Source organism: Cetorhinus maximus, chromosome 2 (genome assembly GCF_964194155.1).
Source record: "Cetorhinus maximus chromosome 2, sCetMax3.hap1.1, whole genome shotgun sequence".
In the NCBI taxonomy this organism is placed as follows: Eukaryota; Metazoa; Chordata; class Chondrichthyes; order Lamniformes; family Cetorhinidae; genus Cetorhinus; species Cetorhinus maximus.
Window position 1 is genome coordinate 35,185,672 of NC_135880.1, and position 23,078 is coordinate 35,208,749.

General features: G+C 42.6%; 1 protein-coding gene across 1 annotated transcript; it reads left to right on the forward strand.

The window, feature by feature from the left end:
- The first annotated feature begins 6,093 nt into the window (after positions 1 to 6,093).
- Positions 6,094 to 21,851, forward strand: ccnb1 (cyclin B1). The gene is made up of 9 exons (XM_078563068.1): positions 6,094 to 6,144; positions 10,145 to 10,285; positions 11,510 to 11,602; positions 13,524 to 13,703; positions 14,599 to 14,757; positions 15,847 to 16,083; positions 16,894 to 17,034; positions 17,128 to 17,238; positions 21,599 to 21,851. The coding sequence occupies exons 1-9, from the start codon at positions 6,124 to 6,126 to the stop codon at positions 21,707 to 21,709; spliced, it is 1,194 nt and encodes a 397-aa protein (XP_078419194.1). The 5' UTR covers positions 6,094 to 6,123; the 3' UTR covers positions 21,710 to 21,851.
- Positions 21,852 to 23,078: the final 1,227 nt, after the last annotated feature.

The window sequence follows — 23,078 nt, forward strand, 5'->3', positions numbered from 1 at the left end:
CGTAAGTTTCTTTTTTATTATTCATTCATGGCTTCGCTGGCTGGGCCATCATTTATTGCCCATCCCTAGTTCCCCTTGAGAAAGTGGTGGTGAGCTGCCTACTTGAACCACTGCAGTCCACGAGGTGTAGGCACACCCACAGAACTGTGGAACCCACAGTTCCAGGATTTTGACCCAGCGACAGTGAAGGAATGGTGATATATTTCCAAGTCAGGATGGTGAGTGACTTGGAGGGGAACTTCCAGGTGATGGTATTCCCATCTATCTGCTGCCCTTGTCCTTCTAGATGATAGTGATCGTGGGTTTCAAGGTACTGTCTAAGGAGCCTTGGTGAATTCCTGCGGTGCATCTTGTAGATGGTACACACTGCTGCTATTGTGCGTCAGTAGTGGAGGGAGTGAATGTTTGAGGATGTGGTGCCAATCAAGCAGGCTGTTTTTTCCTGGACAGTGTCAAGCTTCTTGAGTGTTGTGGAAGCTACACTCATCCAGGCAAGTGGAGAGTATTCCATCACACTCCTGATTTGTAACATGTAGATGGTGGACAGGCTCTGAGGAGTCAGGAGGTGAGTTAATTGTCGCAGAATTCCTAGCCTCTGACTTGCTCTTGTAGCCACAGTATTGTAGTCCAGTTCAATTTCTGATCAATGGTAACCCCCAGGATGTTGATAGTGGGGGATTCAGTGATGGTAATGCCATTGAATGTCAAGGGGCGATGGTTAGATTCTCTCTTGTTGGAGATGGTCATTGCCTGACACTTGTGTGGGGCGAATGTTATTTGCCACTTGTCAGCCCAAGCCTGGATATTGTCCAGGTCTTATTGCATTTGGACACAGACTGCTTCTGTATCTGAGGTGTCGCGGATGGTGCTGAACATTGTGCAATCATCAGCAAACATCCTGTTATAGCACAGCCAATGGTAAATGCTGAGTTCAAATCCTAGAGGGAAACTTGAGACAACTATTTTTTCAATTTGTATGTTTCAGGATGCAGGCTTTGAATTCAGTAGTAATAAGACCACCACGCCTTATAGGTTTTTATCAAACTCGTTTAAACATTTATTAATAAGAGAAATGATTTTAAGCACATACATATGCCTAAAAATTACTACTATAATAACTTCTAAATCCCCGAATTAATCTAACTCTGAGCTACACCTCTGTTAAGGCAACAGTAAGACACATAGATTTTAAAAGACCCAGGCAAAGAAACATGATACCCTGAACAATCCAATTCAAAGTGATAAAAGCAAAATACTGTGGATGCTAGAAATCTGAAACAATTCAAAGTGAGTTTTCTTAACTTCAGTTCATTGTAGACAGCAGCTCGAGGCGTAGATCCTGAAGGCTTTTCACACTTGCCTGCCTTTGCACACAGCTTTGTTCCCTTTATATATTTTTTCCCCTTTGAATGCAAATTCTCATTGTTTCACAATGTCTTTGGACTTAACCTCCCTGATCATAAAAATATATCATAGTACCAATTTTACCAGTAATCTTTGGGAAAAATAAACACACTGTTTCTGAACTTCATCTGGCTCGGTGACACATTTCACCCCTCCTTTGAAAACAATCTAATCTGGTTTATTTAAAAATGCAAATGTCCTTTTATACCTTACATTCTAAACTTTCCCCGTGTTTACCTATTTAACATTTTAAAACTAGCTCATTTTCTAATACATCAAAGCCTTCAGACCAGCTGACTCTAATCCAATTAAGTCTCACACAGACACATAGAGACACAGATACCATTATTTTACAATCAATCCCAATAACATTCTTATATCTTCCTGACACATTCCCACTTCTGACCTTATGATGGAAGGAAGGTCATTGATGAAGCAGCTGAAGATGGTTGGGCCTAGGACACTACCCTGAGGAACTCCTGCAGTGATGTCCTGGAGCTGAGATGACTGACCTCCAACAACTACAACCATCTTCCTTTGTGCTATGTATAACTCCAACCAGTGGAGAGTTTACCCCCGATTCCCATTGACTCCAGTTTTACTAGGGCTCCTTGATGCTTCACTCGGTCAAATGTGGCCCTGAAGTCACCTAGCGAGTTCAGCTCTTTTGTCCATGTTTGAACCAAGGCTATAATGAGGTTAGGAGCTGAGTGGTCCTGGCAGAGCCCAAACTGGGCGTCAGTGAGCAGGTTATTGCTAAGGAAGTGCCGCCTGATAGCACTGTTGATGACCCCTTCCATTACTTTGATGATTGGGAGTAGACTGATGGGGCAGTAATCGGTCAGGTTGGATTTGTCTTCAGTAGTATTACTGGAATATTGTCAGGGCCCATAGCCTTTGCACTATCCAGTGCCTTCAGCCATTTCTTGATATCACGTAGAGTTACTTGAATTGGCTGAAAACTGACATCGGTGATGCTGGGGACCTCCGGAGGAGGCCAAGGTGGATCATCCACTCGGCACTTCTGGCTGTAGATTGTAGCAAATGCTTCAGCCTTATTTTTTGCACAGATGTGCTGGGCTCCTCCATCATAGAGGAAGGGGATATTTGTGGAACCTTCTCCTCCAATGAGTTGTTTAATTGTCCACCACCGTTCACAACTGAATGTGGCAGGACTGCAGAGCTTAGATCTGACCTGTTGGTTGTGGGATCACTTAGCTCTGTCTATCACTTGCTGCTTATGCTGTTTGGCATGCAAGTAGTCCTGTGTTGTAGCTTCACCAGGTTGACACCACATTTTTAGGTATGCCTGGTGCTTCTCCTGGCAAGCCCTCCTGCACCCTTCATTGAATCAAGGTTGATCCCTTGGCTTGATGGTAATGGTAGAGTGAGGGATATGCCAGGCCTTGAGATTACAGATTGTGGTTCAGTACAGTTCTGCTGCTGCTGATGGCCCACAGTGCCTCATGGGTGCCCAGTCTTGAGTTGCTAGACCTGTTCAAAATCTATCCAATTTAGCACAGTGGTATTACCACACAGCATGATGGAGGGTATCCTCAATGTGAAGGAGGGACTTCGTCTCCACCACGACTGTGAGGTGGTCACTCCTACCGATACTGTCATGGACAGATGCATCTGTGGCAGGTAGGTTGGTGAGGATGAGGTCAAGCATGTTTTTCCCTTTTGTTGGTTCCCTCACCACCTCCCCCAGACCCAGTCTAGCAGCTATGTCCTTTAGGACTCGGCCAGCTCAGTCAGGAGTGGTGCTACCAAGCCGCTCTTGGTGATGGACATTCAAGTTTCCCACCCAGAGTACATTCTACGTCCTTGCCACCCTCAGTGCTTCCTCCAACATGGAGGAGCACTGATTCATCAGCTGAGAGGGGGGGGTATGTGGTAATCAGCAGGAGGTTTCCTTGCCCATGTTTGACCTAACGCCATGAGACTTCATGAGATCCGGAGTTGATGTCAAGGACTCCCAGGGCATCTCGCTCCCAACTGTGCCACCACCTCTGCTGGGTCTGTCCTGCCAGTGGGACAGGACACACCCAGGGATGGTGATGGTGGTGTCTGGGACATTATCTGTAAGGTATGATTCTGTGAGGATGACTATGTCAGGCTGTTACTTGACTAGTCTGTGAGACAGCTCTCCCAATTTTGGCACTAGCCCCCAGATGTTAGTAAGGAGGACTTTACAGGGTCAACACGGCTAAGTTTGTCCTTGTCATTTCCGCTGCCTAGGTCAATGCCGGGTGGTCCGTCTGGTTTCATTCCTTTTTTGAGACTTTGTAGCAATTTTATACAACTGAGTGACTTGCTAGGCCATTTCAGAGGGCACTTAAGAGTCAACCACATCGCTGTGGGTCTGGAGTCACATGTAGGCCAGACCAGGTAAGGACAGCAGATTTCCTTCCCTAGAGGACATTAGTGAACCAGATGGGTTCTTACAAAAATTGGCAATGGTTTCATGGTCATCATCAGACTTTTAATTCCAGGTTTTTATTGAATTCAAATTCCACCATCTGCCATGGCATTGCCCTGGGTCTCTAGATTACTAGTCCAGCCATAATACCACTTTGCCATTGCCAATAAATAAAAAGATCAATATTTATTCAATGTTATGTACATTGCAAATATTCTCCAAGCCTTTAGTGATACTATAAGATGTGCTTATCCTACTTCGTAACTTAAGACTGTGTTATTCCAATGTTCTAAGTGACAAGAAGAACTGTGTTGCTGCATGGTGCAGCTCTGTAAGGATGGTAGTGACCTTGATGATGGCCTTGGGTGCAAAATGATGAGTTGGTCCTACAATAACTTGAGCCAAATTTTGACAACACAGCACCTATAATTAGTCAATGGCTTGAGAGGCTTGGCTGGAGTGGGTACATGAGCACTCTGAGACACAGTCACCCCACTGAACCCTTCTCCTGTCATGTTCACATCCGTGGGCACTCCTAGCTAGTTAAATAACTATCTGCATGAGAGATATTTGTATGTTCTTTCCCATTTGTGTTCCACCCAATGTCATTGATTTTTCTAAACAACTTCCCAGCCTATTAAATCCAAGAATAACAGACATCTGTAAATTAATAACCAAAGTCTCAATGGTACCAATCACTATATTTGTAAGAGAAAGCTGGTGTGCACTCCTTTTCCCTCCCTCTTGAAATAGCTTTGGAAGCCACCAGTCATCCCACTGCTCTCTCTGATGTCCACAAATCCCTCCCATAGAAATGGAGTGAACTGCTGCAAACACCATGTGAGCTCTCACCACTTGCTGGCAAGTGCAAAGGATATGCATACTTTCTGCTCCTGCATTAACTCCCATCTGAAAGCAGGCCCAGTAAGTTAAACTTTCCATGCTGCAGGTATACATTATAGGCCATAATTGTCCTCTTCCGCGACTGCTCTTCTTTGTTTGTGATTGGTAAATCATCATCCTCAAACTCCCTACCCACATTCTCCGTGCTCATATAAAGCTTGAGGCATGTGGAATGCTTAACACAACCTGCTGTGCTGTGAGACCCCCTTAATCTAGGGAAGAATGTTTTGATTAGGGAAAATTGTTTATTGAACAAAGAATTTATATTTATAAAACATGTTTGACACCCTCAGAACATTCCAAAGTGCTTTATCTATGAATTATTTTTGAAGTGTAGTGACTGTTGTTTACATAAACAATTGCAGCAACCAATTTGTGCACAGCAAGGTCCCACAAACAGCAAATCATGCTGCAGATCTAATTGGCCAATTAATCTGCTAGTCTCATGAGGGTAAAATATTGACTGGGACATTGGGGGAACACCCCTGCCCTGATCTTTTCCATGGGTCTGTAGCATCCAAAGGAGAGGACCTCACACTGCTCACTTGGCTGGAACTTGTTTGATACAAAAAATCTTATTTTCTTACAGACAAGGGACAACATCACTTGATCAGTTTCAAGAATAAACTGGTGATTTCCCCCACCATGAACGGTTCACGCCTAATAACGATTGTTTATTCTTAGAACATGTGATAAAGAGAGCAGTGTTTATTGATTTGCAGCATAGTGTCTGGTGAAGGGTACAGAGCTGAAATGTTAACCTTTCTTTTCTTTTGCAAAGTCCCAGTAATTTACTTTATTTCAGATTTCCAGTTTTAAAAAAAACGAATGCTTACAGCGCTTCACACAGACCACTTCTTCACAACGTGTCTGAGTTTGCCGGGAGGGGTATTTATAATACACTGAGAGCCGTTTTGTGGGCGGGCTGGACTGTTTAAATGGCACAGTCCTGTACAGTATCCGGCTTTGTCTCCTCTGCTGATTGGCCCGTTTGGATGCCACGAATATCACCAGTCACCAATGATCACAAAAGTGCCCCTCTATTCAAAAGGAGAGGAAGAATACAGTTCACATTACAGGTGAAACCAAAGGCTGCCAAGCCATTCCCAATCGCGGCCAGAGTGCCCCAGCAGCAGCTCCCCTCCTGCGCCCTGTGCTACCCAGCTGTTAACCCCCGTTTCCAATGATGCAGCGGGCGGCCAAACCGATACAAATTGCTGACGTCAGACAAACCCCATCGCCCGGGCAACGCATTCTAGAGGCGCGGGCTCCTCCAATCAGAGGAGGCGGAATGTGGAACGGCAGCGAATGAGCGCGGAGCGGCGGGGATTTTAAATGTGAACTCGGAGGCTCAGCCTGAATTTCATTTTGCAGCGAGTGCTGAGGCGGTCAACATGTCTCTCCGGCTGGTCAAGGTTCGAGTTATTTATTTTCAAATCTCGCCCACTGTAAAGAGGTGCACCGAATAGTTTTTTTTTGCGGGGGGATCGGATGTTAAAGGAATTATTTCTTTAGCTCGACACCAATTTTTTTTAAATTTTTGTTTGGGTTTTAACTTTGTCCGTAAAGCTAAATGCTGTTTTATTTTCCTTTTTTTTTTAAACTTGGAAGCTCCTGTATAACGTACCTGTTATTTTTTTTTATTATTGGAGCTCAGCTTTGGGTCGAGCTATCATTTCGATCACAGTTCTGCCACATTAAAGTGCAGGCTTGCTTTGAATGGGACCACTTCATGTCAAACCGGCTGCACGGTTATAACGGGCCGAACTCCAGTGAAAGGTTTCTGTAAATGTTTAGTCATCTAAACCTCTGGTCTGATGGTGGTGTATAATTCCCGTTTTTGTTTAGTTTTTCCACCCCCTTTTTTTTGAGGGCGATGTTTATAAATGGCATATGTCTGGAAAGTGGCGATAGGCGTTCACTGCCTTTGGGGGGCGGGGTGGGGGGTAAGGGAAGGCTGAAAATGCTGTTCTGCAACTGGGCTCATTGGGATTTCCTGTGACTTTCTCCGCCCCCTCTCATAGAAACTTGCCTGCCTTTTGAATGCGTGATCAAACCCATAGCCTGGCCCTTTTTAAAAAATTTTTGCACGTGTTTCTGTAGATGGGCGGGTGTCCTTGTATTAGAATGAAGGGGAAGGAAGATAACTTTTAGCTGTAATTAACACTACATCACATGCTTGGCAATGCTACAAAGCTCTGGGACGCTGCGTTGAATATTGCGCCGAGCAATGAATTCCTTTAAGGTTTTCGACACAGTCCTGGTTTGCAATGAACTGGCCGGTCGTAAAATAGGTGACCATTTAACTTATGTCGTGTATTGTTGCATTCGCAATAAAGTGGATGAATTAACCGCGCAAATAGATGTAAACAGGTATGATATAGTCGGGATTATGGAGACATGGCTGCAAGGTGACCATGGATAGGAACTGAACATCCAGGGGTATTCAGTATTTAAGAAGGACAGACAAAAGGGAAAAGGCGGTGGAGTTGCATTGCTGGTTAAGGAGGAAATGAACGCAATAGTGAGGAAAGATATTAGCTCTGAAGATGTGGAATCTGTATGGGTAGAGCTGAGAAACACCATGGGGCAAAAAACATTAGTGGGGGTTGTATATAGACCCCCAAGCTGTAGTGGTGACGTTGGGAATGGCATTAAACAGGAAATTAGAGACACATGCAATAAAGGAACATCAGTAATTATGGGTGACTTTAATCTGCATATAGATTGGGCAAATCAAATTAGTAACAATACTGTAGAGGAGGAATTCCTAGAGTGTATACGGGATGGTTTTCTGGACAAATACGTTGAGGAACCAACTAGAGAACAGGTCATCCTAGACTGGGTATTGTGTAATGAGGAATAATTGGCAATCTAGTTGTGCGAGGCCCCTTGGGAATGAGCGACCATAATATGAGAATTCTTCATCAAGATGGAGAGTGACGTAGTTGATTGAGACTAGGGTCCTGAATCTTAATAAAGGAAACTGATGGTATGAGATCTGAGTTGGCTATGATGGATTGGGAAACATTACTTAAAGGGATGATGGTAGATAGGCAATGGCAGACATTCAAAGAGTGCATGGGTGAATGCATGAATTGTTTAGTCCTGTCTGATGCAAAAGTAAACCAGGAAAGGTGGCCAAACCATGGTTTACAAGGGAAATTAGTATTAGATCCAAGGAAGAGGCATACAAATTGGCTAAAAAAACAGACCTGAGGATTGGGAGCACTTTAGAATTCAACAAAGGAGGACCAAGGGGTTGATTAAGAAGGGGAAAATGGAGTATGAAAGTAAGCTTGTAGGGAACATAAAAACTGACTGTAAAAGTTTCTATAGGTATGTAAAGAGAAAGATTGAAGGCAAATGTAGGTCCCTTACCAGTCAGAAACAGGAGAGTTTATAATGGGGAACAAAAATGGCTGACCAACTAAATGCATACTTTGGTTCTGCCTTCACAAAGGAGGACACTAATAACATACCAGAAATGTTGGGGAACACAGGGTTTAGTGAGGGGGAGTAACTGAAAGAAATCAATATTAGCAGGGAAATGGTGTTGGGGAAGTGGATGGGATTGAAGGCCGATAAATCCCCAGTGCCTGATAATCTACATTCCAGAGTACTCAAGGAAGTGGCCCTAGAAATAGTGGATGCATTGGTGGTCATCTTCTGAGATTCTATAGACTCTGGAGCAGTTCCTACAGATTGAAGGGTTGCTAATGTAACCCCACTATTTAAAAAGGGAGGTAGAGAGAAAACAGGGAATTATAGACCAGTCAGCATGACATCACCAGTGGGGAAAATTCTAGAGTCCATTATAAAAGATTTAATAGCTGAGCACTTGGAAAACAGTAGCAGAATCGGACAGTCAGCATGGATTTACAAAAGGGAAATCATGCTTGACAAATCTACTGGAATTTTTCGAGGATGTAACTAGTAGTTGATGGGGCGGCGGCGCCAGTGGATGTGGTTTATTTGGACTTTCAGAAGGCTTTTGACAAAGTCCCACATAAGATATTGGTATGTAAAATTAAAGCGCATGGGATTGGGGGTAGTGTATTGAGATGGATAGAAAACTGGTTGGCAGACAGGAAACAGTAGGAATAAATGGGTCTTTTTCTGAATGGCAGGCAGTGACTAGTGGGGTACTGCAGGGATTGGTGATGGGACCCCAGCTAATCACAACATTAATGATTTAGATGAGGGAGCTAAATGTAATATCTCCAAATTTGCAGATGAGACAAAGCTGGGTGGGAGGGTGAGCTGTGAAGAGGATGCAGAGATCAATAAGGAGTTAGATATAGCTCTTGGGACAAAAGGGATCAAAGAATATGGGGAGAAAGCAGGAGCAGGCTACTGAGTTGTATGATCAGCCATGATCGTGATGAATGGTGGAGCAGGCTCAAAGGGCTGAATGGCCTACTCCTGCTCCTATTTTCTATGTTTCTATGTGTAATGTTTTCTCAGAATTAAATGGTAATCTTTGGGTTTTGGCAGTTTTTGTCATCTCCTGTCTAGAAACACTTTTGGGGAAAATCTACTTCTATTCAATTTGTATCATCTGGATACAACACACTATTGGATCTTGAGATGCAGACTGTTTTCCCTCAGCAATCAAAGCATAAACTTGGAATCAAAGCTTTTTTTAATATACCTGTCATTAGAAAATTACTGCCTCCTTGTGAGTTTACTACTTTGCAGAAGGAGCTGCGGTGAGTCAGTACTTCAGACAATCGGCCTGGTGTTTACATGACATTGTGCAACCAATTCCTCTAAACCTGCTAGATCTCCATCTTTCTGTAGCTAAGATACATCAGTCTTGAGGGACCATTTCTTGCTGCAGAAAATTATTTATTTCTTCCCTGCACCCGCCCCCTCAACTTTCACTGGGATTAGTGTGGCAGCCAGACAGGCCAATTCAAATGCTGGCTTTGGGAAAGTAGGAGGCAGCCTGGTTAATGTTCTTCATCCTTGTGGATGTTGCATGGAACCATTCTCTGGAATGCTCTTTTACATATTTCAATCCTTCTGTTTGAATATCCAGTGCTACAAATCTGTAATCAAACTGGTTCTTTTTGTCTCCCATCCCCATCAACAATGCTCAACTCTCATTACATCTAAAGCTTTGAATTCCCTTGATGGCAGTGGAAAGTGTTTGGATTCAGTTCTATGACTGAACAGTGCTATTACATAAGTTGGAAGTGGGTATGTGCAAGTTGCAATCCAATAGCTAAGAAGTTAGCCACAAAAGCTTGTAATACAGTGGATGGATTGAAGAACTAGAGTAGGACCAGCTGAGTTGCTCTTGTAGAGAGCTAGCATGCCTGTGATGGGCTGAGTAGCCTCTAGTGCCATTTGTTAGTATGGTTCTTTATCTGTTTTGATAGCATAACTACTGTATATTTTAATTTACAGGTTACCCGTGTTGGTAAAGACAATGTCGAACCAAAAGTCCTTCCGGCAAAAGCTGGAACAACAAAACTTGGGTTGAGACCTAGAACTGCTTTGGTGGACATAGGAAACAAGGCGCAAGGAATTAAAGTCCCTTTGAAAAAGGTATGCTGTGCATTGTTTGATAACCTGTCCTTTACCAAGCTAGAAAACTCCTCCTAACTTGGTTTGATTTGCTTACATCTTGTTTAAAAGCTCTAGTGTCCCAATATTAACATGTAATCTTGTCAGTTTACTAGCAACTAATTTGTCTAAGCTTTTTCCTTCTACCCCTCCCAGAACTCCATTGTCCTCACTTCCCACCCCACTAGCTTCCACATTCAAAGGATCATCCTCTGCCACTTTTCACCACTCGGCACAATGCTGCCACCCTCTTTCCCCTGCCCTTGCGGGAACCAATTCCTCCATGACACCCTGGTCATCATCTCTATCACCTCCAACCCCAAGCCCCCTTGCAATGCAATTACAGGATGTGTAACACCGACCTTTGTACCAACTCTCCCCACTGTCCAAAACCCCAAACATTCCTTTCAGGTGATTTTACTTGTACTTTCAATTTGGTATACTGTATGCACCACTCAATGTGGTCTCCCCTACATTGGGAGACCCAAGCACATTGGGTGACTACTTTGCACAGCACCTTGGTTCAGTCTGCAAGCATGACCTCGAGCTTCTGGTTGCTTGCCATTTTAATTTGCCACCTTGTGCTTTGCTTCTTTCTGTCCTTTGCCTGCTGCAGTATACCAGTGAAGCTCAAGGAACATCACCCCTTGATTAGGCACTTTACTGCCTTCAGGAATCAACATTGCATTCAATATCAGACCATTAATTCTGCCCTCCATTTAGTTTTCTGCCATGTGCTGGGGTTTTTCATGTTCCCACTTTTGGACAGAGCAGTTCACTATGCTGCCATTAACACTCACTCTGGACAAATGCTTTATTTCTTTACTACAACATTACCACTCTTTGCCTTTTGTTCCATGACATCTTTGTTCTTTAATCGCTCCTGCCCTCTACCCAATTCTAGGCCTTTCCTTTAGTTCTTCCTCCCCCGTTCAACAGCACATACCCATCACGTTTTTAACCCTCCAATTCTGAAGATTCAAATGTTAAACTATTTCTCTCTCCACAGATGCCGCCAGACCTAGAGTATTTCCAGAACTTGTTGTTTTTAAATAAAAAAAATTAAGGCAATTTTAATTTCATACTCTAGAAAAATTGATAGCTACTACATAAAACATTTTTCAAAAAACTAAATTCCCTCCTAATAGGGGGTGAGAAGAAAGAGGATCTGATCATGAAGTTATGCCTAAATTTACAACTTTGCAGGGGAAAAGTACAGTGGCCCCAAAGGTGGAACCAGTGAAGAAGCTCAACAAACCAGTTGTTTCTCAAACAGAAAAATATGAAGATATACCAAAGGTAAAATATTACTGTGGCCTATAAACTTGATTCTAGATGTAAAATGGGTGATTAGGCAAAAACATTATAGCATGAGGCATATTTATACAGTAGATAAGGCTACATCCTTACTAGCATTTTCTCTAATGAGTGAACCTGAGGGTAAACCTCTACTGCTAAATAGCTTTATCCTGGCCTGTCCTTCAAGCTTATGTTCTAACAGGACCAGAGGACAAATCAAAGGCCCTTCCCAAGATTGGGATAAGTCACTTCCCAGAGTAATTAGCAGGTTGAATAGCTACTTGCTGCTTCCCTCCAACAAAACTACTATCTGCCATTGATTTGTTACTATTTAAAGTCTTGCATTTGATGACTTTAAAATGTGACACTTCGCAATTGGTTTTGATGGTAACATAATATTGTGTAAATGTCTCTTCTGGAAAACAAGTATGAAATGCTGTTCAGCCTGAGCTTTACATGTAAACAATCTTGCTCAGCTGGCATAGCTTTATACAACTTGACAGTTTTCTAGTTGTTTGCTAAGGCTGAGATAGGAGGAGACTATATGGTCTATCAAGCCTGCTCTGCCACTCAACTTCACTTTCATGCCTGCTCCCCATAACCCTTGATTACCTGAGACGAAAATGTCTATTCTGCAGGCTTGAATATAATAAATTGAGCATCCATAATCTTCTTGGGTGCAGAATTCCAGATTCACAACCCAGAGGCCCAAGCAAATGCTCTGGGGACACTGGTACAAATATCACCAAGGCAGCTGGTGGAATTTAAATCCAATTTTAAAATAATTGAAAGCTTGTGTCAGTAATGGTGACTATGAAACTATTATCAATTGTTGTAAAAACCCATCTGGTTCATTAATGTCCTTTAGGGAAGAAGATCTGCCATCCTTACCTGGTCTGACCTACATGTGACTCCAGATGCACAGCAATGTGGTTGACTCTTAAATGCCCTCTGAAATAGCCTAGCAAGCTACTCTGTTCAAGGGCAATTTGTGACCAGCAAGAAATGCTGGCCTTGCCAGCAATGGCCATACCCCATGAAAGAATCTTCTGAAGAATTTTTTCCACCTCAATCTTAAATGATCAATCCCTTATCCTGAGGCTGCCCCATGTTCTAGATTCCCTGGCCAGAAACCTGTCTACCCTGATGAGCCCTTCAGAATCTTAAATTTCTACAATTAATTTTTGATTTTTAAAGGCAATAAGTACAACAGTCTTGAGTATTTGAAGCAAACTGAATTAAGCAACTTTGGTATTTTAAGCAAAACTCTAATACTAATCCAACTAGCTAAATGAGTCCTTAAAGTGAAAGATGCTGGACTGCTTCTGCTTTCAATGTGATGCAATACAAGACCCCAATTGAGTAATTGTGGTTCTTGGAACCTGTATAAGAACATAAGATGTAGGAGCAGAGTAGGCCATTCGGCCCATTGAGTCTGCTCTGCCATTCAATCAGATCAACCGTGATCTGATAATCCTCAATTCCCCTTTCCTGCCTCTTCCCTATAACCCTTGATTCCCTTACTGATTAAAAATCTCTCAGTATAAGTTGCATATACTTAACGACCCAGCCTCTGCAGTAAAGAATTTCAGATTCACTACCCTGAGAAGAAATTTTTCTTCATCTGTTTTAAATGGGTGCCCCCTTACTCTGAGATTATGCCCTCTGGTCCTAGACTCTCCCACAAGGGGAAACAACCTCTCAGCATCTACCCTGTCAAGCACCCTAAGAGTTTTATTTCAATAACATTGCCTCTCATTCTTATTGGTTTATTGCTAGTGATATTTAAATCTTTATGGGTATAAAATCTGGTATCTTTGCTAATTGCAGATTGCTCTAATTGTAATGGAGTGAATGGCAGCCTTTGCTATAATTCTGTTGTTTTGGAAAGGTTACCTGTGTTTAGTTTGTTACTCTTCAGTTACAGGTACCAGCATCACCATCCCTGATGGAAACATCAGGCTGTATAGCTGAAGACTTGTGCCAAGCCTTCTCTGATGTGCTGCTTCCTGTTAAAGATGTTGATGCAGATGATGGTGACAACCCCATGCTATGCAGTGAATATGTTAAAGATATCTACAAATACTTGAGACAACTAGAGGTCAGGCTTTGTTTTAGTTCAATTATCTGGTTATTCTATCTCTTTTACCCTCCATAACCTTGTCCTCATTCAAAACACTGACTTGTATCTGAACTTGCACTGAGCCCTATCGCCTCACTGGTCTATACGAGCTCTTGGTCTGGCAATCCGTTTTTAAAAATTGTTATCCTTGTTTTAAAACTCTCCATGGCCTCGCCCCCCAACCTCCTGTTTCTGAAATCTCAGCCCTCAAGATCCCAACACTTCAGGTCCCCTGAATGTTCCTGATTTTAATCACTATTAGTAGCTGTGTCTTTGGCTGTCCAAGCTCTGGAATTCTTTACGGTTTCCTTAAACCCAGCTTATTATCAAAGTTTCTTTGGCCACCTGTCCTAATTAAAGTTTGATCATGTGAAACACCTTGTTTTCCTATAATGCTGCTAAGAGCAGTACTGTATGCCATTAGTTCACCACCTTGGGTTGCTAAAGGTCTCCATATTTCTGTGTATTGACTCATGCTAGAGTTGAGGGGAGCTAGTGTGCATAGACAAAGATCTTCTGTTCATTTCTCTTTGGAGCTGTGGTACAACTGGGTTTTTCACCCAAGGTTTATGGGGAGACTGACTTTTTGAAAAGTGCTGGGGAGGAGGGGGTGCAGTTAGGGTGTGCTAGGTGGCTCCTCATTTCCAGTCACCTAAATGATGGCCATTTGGCATGTCGCTAGGGCCTCATGTGGAACTGTACCCCAGTGAGGAATGCTTTGGGAGGCTAGCAGAGGAAGGTTTGATTTGCAATAAGATTTAAGCTTTCCCTCTTCCTTGTACTGATCTCTTTGATGGATGTTGATTAATGCCACAAGAATAAAATTTTGTATTTTTTTTTGAGCAAAACCTAACCAAAATCCCTCTTCTGAAAGGTGGAACAGTCAGTGAGGCCAAAGTACTTGGAAGGAAGGGAGATAACTGGGAATATGCGTGCTATCCTAATAGACTGGCTTGTACAGGTTCAGAGAAAATTTCAGCTTCTCCAAGAAACATTGTACATGACTGTGTCAATCATTGATCGATTCCTTCAGGTAAGAGCAGTAGCTTTCATTATTAAGCTAATGATGAATCAGTCAGGATAGTGCTTTCATTTCTGTAAATAGGACAGGTGAGTCAGTGAAATCTACAGTTAACCTGGTGCTAGTGAAGGGAAGCTAGTTCATGCACCAAAAGCTGACCAAACAAAGCAGACAAGGCAACATTTTCCATGAAAACAGCAGGTGCACTTGGTTCTCTAGTTGAATAGAGATGAAATTTCTTACAACATAGTAAAGATGGTCTTTGTACAAAGATCTGGCTCTTCAGTTTAGAAGCTTAATTTTGGGACTGTGGAAAATGAGGCTGCATTTGGGGGCTAATGTGATTGTTTCCAATGTGGCATTGAGGAAGCAATTTTCCTTCCAAGGCAGGATTTCTGGGACATTCAGGGCTGCAATTAAAAAATGAAGTTGGGGATGGGAGGAGCCAACCACTTAAATAAAACTATTTATCTGGCACCTGGCACTTTCCCCAGTGTCAGACTTTTCAAAGATTGAAAGCACATGTGAAAGAAGATTTTCAGTTCAGATGAGGGGGTCCTATAATTAAGGTATAACTATGGATCTTTTGGGGGTGGGGAAAAAGTGACCAATTATCTTGCCAATACTCCTAGAATTAGATTATTACAAAACCTCAATTTTTTTAATAATCTGAATTCTGGCAATAGAACAACCTTAACTTGCAAGATTTTTATGTACCAAATTGATACCCCAAGGCACATAATGTTAGTGTATTACTGTATTAAATGGGCTCTGAGCCCTAGGACATTATGGATTGGGAAAGCAGTGTTTTTAAGGAAAGTGGATGGAATTGAAGTGCATGGGGCCTAGGCAGCTTGGGAGACTACTTAGTGACTAATGGAAATTGAATATATTACTAATCAGATCCCAGAATCAAGTATAGAGATTGAGGGTGAGGCCACGAGTTTAATGTAGGTCAGCAAACTCTCAGGTGATGAGTGAACAAGATGTTCTCCTTGGAATACAGGCAGCAGATTGCATATATACTCTGATGTAGCATTCCTTAACTGGTTTATTTGTTTTGAGGATAATTCAGTGACCATGCAGCATTCCATTTTTCAGGATAATCCAGTGACCAAGAGCAATCTACAACTTGTTGGTGTGACAGCAATGCTCGTGGCATCTAAATATGAAGAAATGTATCCTCCAGAAATTGGAGACTTTGTCTATGTTACTGACAACACTTACACTACAGCTGCAATACGTGAGATGGAGAGGAAGATTCTTCAGAAGCTTAACTTTTCTCTAGGCAGGCCTCTTCCTCTGCACTTTCTGAGGAGGTCTTCAAAAGTTGCAGAAGTAAGTCAAGCTTATTTGTGTTCAGTCAAGATTCTTGAAGAACTGAAATGCAATTTGAAGTTGTACAAAACAACTTTCATTTTTGTATAGCTCCTCATGTCCTTCTACTTAAGTACATTACAACTAATAGGTTGGTTTTGCCCCCACCATTTTTTTGCATTATGTTGGCTATCACACCAGGGGAAATCATCTTTTGTCATGAAATGTCCATCTGATTGTGGACAGCCTCTAATGTCACCTGGAAGATGGCACCTCTAGTGTGGCTCTGCCCAAATTTGGCTGTGGGCTCAAATCTCAATCCTGAGGCCTTAGTGCTACAACTCAAGAGTAGGTGGTGTCCCAGCCTAGACAATATTTACCCCTCAACCGAAATTACTGGTCTTTGTCACCCCACTGGGATCTTGCTGTTCTCAAACTGGCTGCTACATTTCCTACAATACTACAGTGGCTTCAAAGTGCTTAATTGGCTATCATTACTTCAAAGATTCAAGCTAACTGAAGGTGCTAGATTAATCTTGCACTATTGCAGTGTCTTGTAGGTTGATTATTTGAACCCCTCATGCTTCTGGCTCATTTTGCCAAGCAAGTATACAATTTTAATGTCAGCTTGAATTGTAACTAAGTCAGACTAGTTTTAATTTTATGAACAAATGGCTGAGCACTTGGTCTCTGTTTTGTAAATTGAAAATCCCTGTTTAGCAATTTAAGAATCAGCTTGAAGTGAAATCTGACCACACTAAATTTGTGTCAAAAATCTTTCAACAAGGTGACTTAATAGGTGACTATTAATGCACTTGCTGTAACTCCTAGGTAAGCTCTGAACACCATACTCTGGCTAAATATTTGATGGAACTGACTATAGTTGACTACGAGATGATGCATTATCTTCCATCCCAAATTGCTGCTGCTGCTTTTTGTCTTGCTCAGAAAGTCTTGAATAATGGTGAATGGGTGAGTGTTGACTTCAGTTAAAACATCAGCCACTTAGCTGACAGGTTTCCATGAAGCACTAATACACTAACTATTTCAACAAAATTCTTTCAGACATCTCTTCTGCAGCATTACATGACCTATAAAGAAGATGATCTCATTCCAGTGATGGAACACATTGCCAAGAATGTTGTGAAGGTCAATCAAGGTCTCACTAAGCATGTGGTAAGTTTAGTCTTGTCCATGAACATGGGCTCTCTTACTGTGAAATGACAGACTCTTTTCTCAAGTAGAATCCAAACATGGTTTTCTTTAAGGGGGAAAAGGGAGCATTCAAAGTCCAATTTGGCTGGAATCCTAATAGTTATAGCACAGAAGGAGGCAATTCAGCCCATGTCTCTTTACACTCAAGAGCAATTCACGTGCTACTCCATCTTTCCTGGATGTTCCTTTCAGAATAACCCTCATTTTGAATGCCTCAATGAACCTGCCTCCACCAAACAGGCTGTGTATTCTAACCACTCACTGCATGAAAGTTCCCCCTTGAGATGCAATTGCTGCTTTTCAATAACTACCTTAAATCTGTGCCCTCTTGTTTTGTGTTCCTTCCACCAATAGGACCAGTTTCTCCCTCATGACCAGACCCCTCATGGTTTTAAATACCTCTATTCAAATCTCTTATCAAAAGATGAGAGCAATCCCAACTTCTCCAATCTTTATTCATTCATAGGTTGTGGGTGTCACTGGCTAGGCCAGCATTTATTGCTCTTGAGGTGATGCTGAGCTGCCACCTTGAGCTGCTTCAGTCCATGTGCTGAAAATACACCCACAGTGCTGCTGGTGAGGGAGTTCCAGGATTTTGACAGTGATAGTTCCAAGTTAGGATGGGTGAGTAGCTTGGAGGGGAACTCCCAGGTGATGTTCCCATGCATCTGCTGCCCTTGTCCTTCTAGATGGTGGTAGTTGTGGGTTTGGAAGGTCCTGCCAGGCTACTTTTTCCTGGATGGTGTCAAGCTTCTTGAGTGGTGTTGGAGCTGCACTCATCCCAGGCAAGTGGGGAGTATTCCATCATACTGCTGACTTGTGCCTTGTAGATGGTGGGCAGGCTTTGGAGTCAGGAGGTGAGTTAATTGCTGCAGAATTCCTAGCCTCTGACCATCTCTTGTAGCCACAGTATTTATATGGCTTGTCCAATCCTGGTCAATGGTAGCCCCCAGGATGTTGATGGGGTAACTCCCACTGCAGGATGTTGATATTGAGGGATTCAGCAATAGTATTGCCACAATGTCCAGGGGTGATGGTTAGATTCTCCCTTGTTGGACATGGTCATTGCCTGGCACAAATACTTGCCACTTGTCAGCCCAAGCCTAGATATTGTCCATGTCTTGCTGCATTTGGACATGGACTGCTTCAGTATCTGAGGAGTTGTGAATGGTACTGGACATCCTCACTTCTGACCTTAGATGGAAGGAAGGTCATTGAAGCAGCTGAAAATGATTAGGCCTAGGACATTATGCTGAGGAACTCCTGCAGTGATGTCCTGCAACTGAGATGATTGACCTCCAACAGCACAACCATTTCCCTTTGTGCTAGGTATGACTCCAACCAGTGGAGAGTTTTCCCCTGATTCCCAGTTGATCCCCTGAGTCTAGTTTTGCTACAGCTCCTTGACACTTGGTCAAATGAAGCCTCAATGTCAAGGGCAGTCACTCTCTCCTCACCAAGTTCAGCTCTAGTCCATATCAGCTCTAGTCCATATTTTGACCAAGGCTGTAATGAGGTCAGAAGCTGAGTGCTCAGTTTGGGTTCCAGCAGGGTCTGTTACTGCCAAGCAAGTGCTGCTTGATAACACTGATGACCCCTTCCACCACTTTACTGAGCAGGAGTAGGCTGGGGTGGTAATTGGCTGGGTTGGATTTGTCCTGCTTGTGTAAAGGTCATGGGCAGTTTTCCATATTGTTGGGTAGATGCCAGTATTGTAGCTGTGCTGGAATAACTTGGCTAGGGGCATGGCAAGTTCTGGAGCACAAGTGCTATTGCTGGAAGATTCAGGGCCCAGAGTAGTATTCAAGTGCTCCTTGCTATCACTGCATTGAACTGGCTGAAGACTGGCACCTGATGCTGGGGACCTCCAGAGGAGGCCAAGATAGATCATCACTCTCACTTCTGGCTGAAGGTTGTTGCAAATGCTTCAGCTTTGTGTTTTGCACTATGCTGGACTCCATTACTGAGGATTGGAGACATTTGTGGAGCTGCTGCCTCCAGTGAGATGTTTAATTGTCCACTGCCATTCATGACTGGATGTGGCAGGACTGCAGAGCTTGGATCTGATCTGTTGGTTGTGGAATTGCTTAGCTCTGTCTATCACTAACTGTTTATGCTGTTTGGCACACAAGTAGTCCTGTGTTGTAGCTTCACCAGGTTGACACCACATTTTTAGATATGCCTGGTGCTGCTCTTGGCACGGTCTCCTGCAATATGCATTGAATCAGGCTTGGTGGTAATGAATGGGGGATATGCCAGGTCATAATATTACAGTTTATGGGAGTACAATTATGCTGTTGCTGATAGCCCACAGCACCTCATGGTTGCCCAGTTTTGAATTGCCAAATCTCTTCAAAATTAATCCACTTGGTGCTGGTAGTGCCACAACATGAGAGATGGAGGGTATCCTCAATGTGAAGATGGGACTTTGTCTCCACAAGGACTATTTGTAGTCACTCCTACTGGCACTCAGACAGATGCATCTGTGGCTAGCAGGCTGAAGATGAAGTCCAAATATGGGTTTTCCCCCTGGTTCCCTCACCACCTGCTGCAGACCCAGTCTAGCAGCTATGCCCTTTAGGGGCCTGGTCTGCAGTAGTGCTACTGAGCCACTCAGGGACATTAAAGCCCCCCCCCCCCCCCCCCCCCCACCCAAAGTACTTCTGCACCCTTGTCACTCCTGGTATTTCATCCAAGTGGTGTTCAACATGGAGGAGCACTGATTCATCAGCTGAGGGAGGCAGGGGTTGCAATATGTGATAATCAGGAAGTTTCCTTGCCCATGTTTGACCTGATGCAATCAGATTTTGTGGGGTCCAGACATTAATTCTGGACCAGAATTAATGTCTGGACTCTCCAGAGGACTCCCAGGGCAACTCCCTACTGACTGTATACCACTGTGCCAACACCTCTGCTGGGTCTGTCCTGGTGGGACAGGACATGATCAGGGATGGTGGTGTCAGGGACATTATCTGTAAGGTATGATTCCATGAGTGACTGCCAGGCTGATGCTTGACTAGTCTGAGACAGCTCTCCCAATTTTGGTACAAGCCTTGTTCGTAAGGAGGACTCTGCAGGATCAACAGGGCTGAGTTTACTGTTAGTTCTGGTGCCTAAGTTGATGTTGGGTGGTCTGCCTGGAATAACATCAGTGTAGCTGAGGTTCCTCACCCCTGAAACCACCACCTTTCCTGCACCTTCCAATGCCTTCACATCCTGAAGTGTGGTGCCCAGAACTAGATGTAATACTCATTAATATTATGTATGGCATCTTTTACTTTTCTATCGTGTCCTGATTTAGCATTGACTATTAAACTTAATTCTCATGTATCTGACATTAATCAAATACATCAGTAACCTCATCAGAACTGTGCCATACTCTAGCTGTGGCCTAACTAGTGTTTATACAGTTCTAGCATAAAACTCCCTGCTCTTCTATCCCTTTACTAATAAAATAAGCTTTAAGCACTTTCTTCCCCTCAGGCATGCACTCCAATATCCCTCTTCCTCTGCACTTCTCAGTATCCCACAGTATATTCCTTGTCTTGTTTTCCTCTCAAATACACTTTCTCAAGATTGAATTCCATTCGTCAGTTAACTGTTATCTTCCTGCAGTCTGGAGCTTTCTCTCTCGCATTCAACTTGCAAACTTGTATACCATGTATTACATGCTTAAGAGTAACACAAAGTAATAGGTTTAGTATTGAACCAATTACCCATGGTCAGAAAAGGGATCCAAACCAGTCTGCCATGTGGGGCATTTTTGCCAAGCCTTAAGCTCCATGTGCATCAAAAGCCTTGCTAGAATCATTGTCCATCTGGAGTTTCTGGAATTCTGAAGTGCTCTAGTTTGTTTCTGAGCAACCTAGTAACACTACCAGTCAAAAGTAATGCCATACAAAAATAAAAATACCTGGAAAAACTCAGCAGGTCTGACAGCATCTACAGAGAGGAACACAGTTAACATTTTGAGTCCATATGACTCTTCAACAGAACTAAGGAAAAATAGAAAAGAGGTGAAATATAAGCTGGTTTAAATGGGGTGGTGGTGGTGGTGTGGGTGGGGGGGGGGGGGGGGGGGGGGGTGACAGGTAGAGCTGGATAGAGGGCCAGTTTTTTGCTTTTATCTGAGTTTTTCCAGGTATTTTTGTTTTGGATTTCCAGCATCTGCAGTTTTTTGCTTTTATCAAAAGTGATGCCATGTTGGGAATTGGTCATAACAAACATGTGCTTGCTAACTATATTTAAATTTCCTCTAAGCAACCCTGATATTGAAACCAAACCATTGTAGCTTTTGTAACAGGATTTCTTCTCTTTCCAGACTGTTAAGAACAAATATGCCAGCAGCAAGCAAATGAAGATCAGCACCATTCCACAGCTAAAATCTGATGTGATACTCAACTTTTCAAAGCATTTAATCTCTCCGAAATAACTTTCTCTGAAAGTGATGTGTTCTTGTATAGTCTGATGTCTTGATGCTTGTCAGCACCATGTGCTATTGTAAATAAGAAATGTAATTTCCATTTTTATCCACTACTTGGACTTTTCTTCACTAATAAAACTGATTTTAAACATTTTGTGTTTTGCTGCCCGCTTTTAACAATCCACACCATTCATTGTGATTTCCGTGCTGGTCTTTGACATTGATTCAGTTGCCTTTGTTGTTTGACCTTGAACTGAGTTTGGGCCTGTGATAGGATTTGACTTCAAACTTGACATGATTCTGATTATCAAACAAATGTTTTTTTGACTTGAGTACACTAAAATTGTTTTATTAAAATGTTATAGGATGAGCTCCAATCTGGCTCATGTGCAATTTTCTATTTATCGAATGAGAGTGTCAACATTATTCAGTGGTGAACTGATGTAGGCACTTGGTGCTGTTATGTAGGGATTTTGAACCAGTGATCCTTTAGTCAGACGGCATATGAGTTGGAGGGGGTACTTGCAGGTTATGATCTGTTCCCATCCAGTTGTTGCTTTAGGTTTTAGAGGTCATGGGTTTGGAAAGTACTATTGAAAACCTGGAGTTGCTGCAGCATCTCAAACAGTATTCACTGACCAATGTAATGGTAATGGAGGAACTGCATGGTAACTGGGTTTTAAATGGAGTTGTATGGATTGTATACTTTATAAGTAAACCTATTTTAATTCTTGCTGGAGTAAATTTAGTTTCTATGACCACTTTCCCCACTCTTGTGCCATGCATCCCTATAATCTGTAAACATCTTGACTATAATTCTTGTCCACTAAATTAGCTCTGCCCTACCAGAATGTTGAGATACCCCTCTGATTAGGGAGGTGAAGTTCTGATAAGCATGATCTGTAACAAGGGGATCAAGTCACCTTGAGGGCAGTTGACTTAAGTAAATTGACTGACTCAAATATTTGTAGTCATTTCCATTAGGATAAGGAACTTCTGATGTTCATTTGATGTTTCACATAGTGTGAAGCATTATTGGATTGTAATTCTCTACCTTGCTTGAATGCTTTTCATACTTCCAACATCCAAAATACTAACTTTGGAAAGTATCAGTTTACATTAATGCCCACTAGCTAGTTAAAGGTTCACTTCAGAACCCAAGAGAATATTGTACATTTTGGTTTCACAGAGCAATGGTAGACAGGCATGCAATTTAATCCAAAATACCAATAAAGAGTGCAAAACACCATATAGTATTTATCTTCTGTGGTTGTGGTTCTGTTCTACTTGAATGCTAACCTGGAGTTTTGGACATTAAATGATCTGGGCCCCAAGGAAATGGAATCCACATTAGTATGTCTTAGATTTAAAATAAGTT

What these genes read in the sequence shown, in the direction of transcription:
- ccnb1 (XM_078563068.1), top strand. Translation starts at nt 6,124, where the DNA reads ATGTCTCTCCGGCTGGTCAAG. An exon ending in AATACTTGAGACAACTAGAG is followed by an intron (nt 13,704 to 14,598) that starts GTCAGGCTTTGT and finishes CTCTTCTGAAAG; the next exon opens with GTGGAACAGTCAGTGAGGCC. An exon ending in GGTCTTCAAAAGTTGCAGAA is followed by an intron (nt 16,084 to 16,893) that starts GTAAGTCAAGCT and finishes TGTAACTCCTAG; the next exon opens with GTAAGCTCTGAACACCATAC.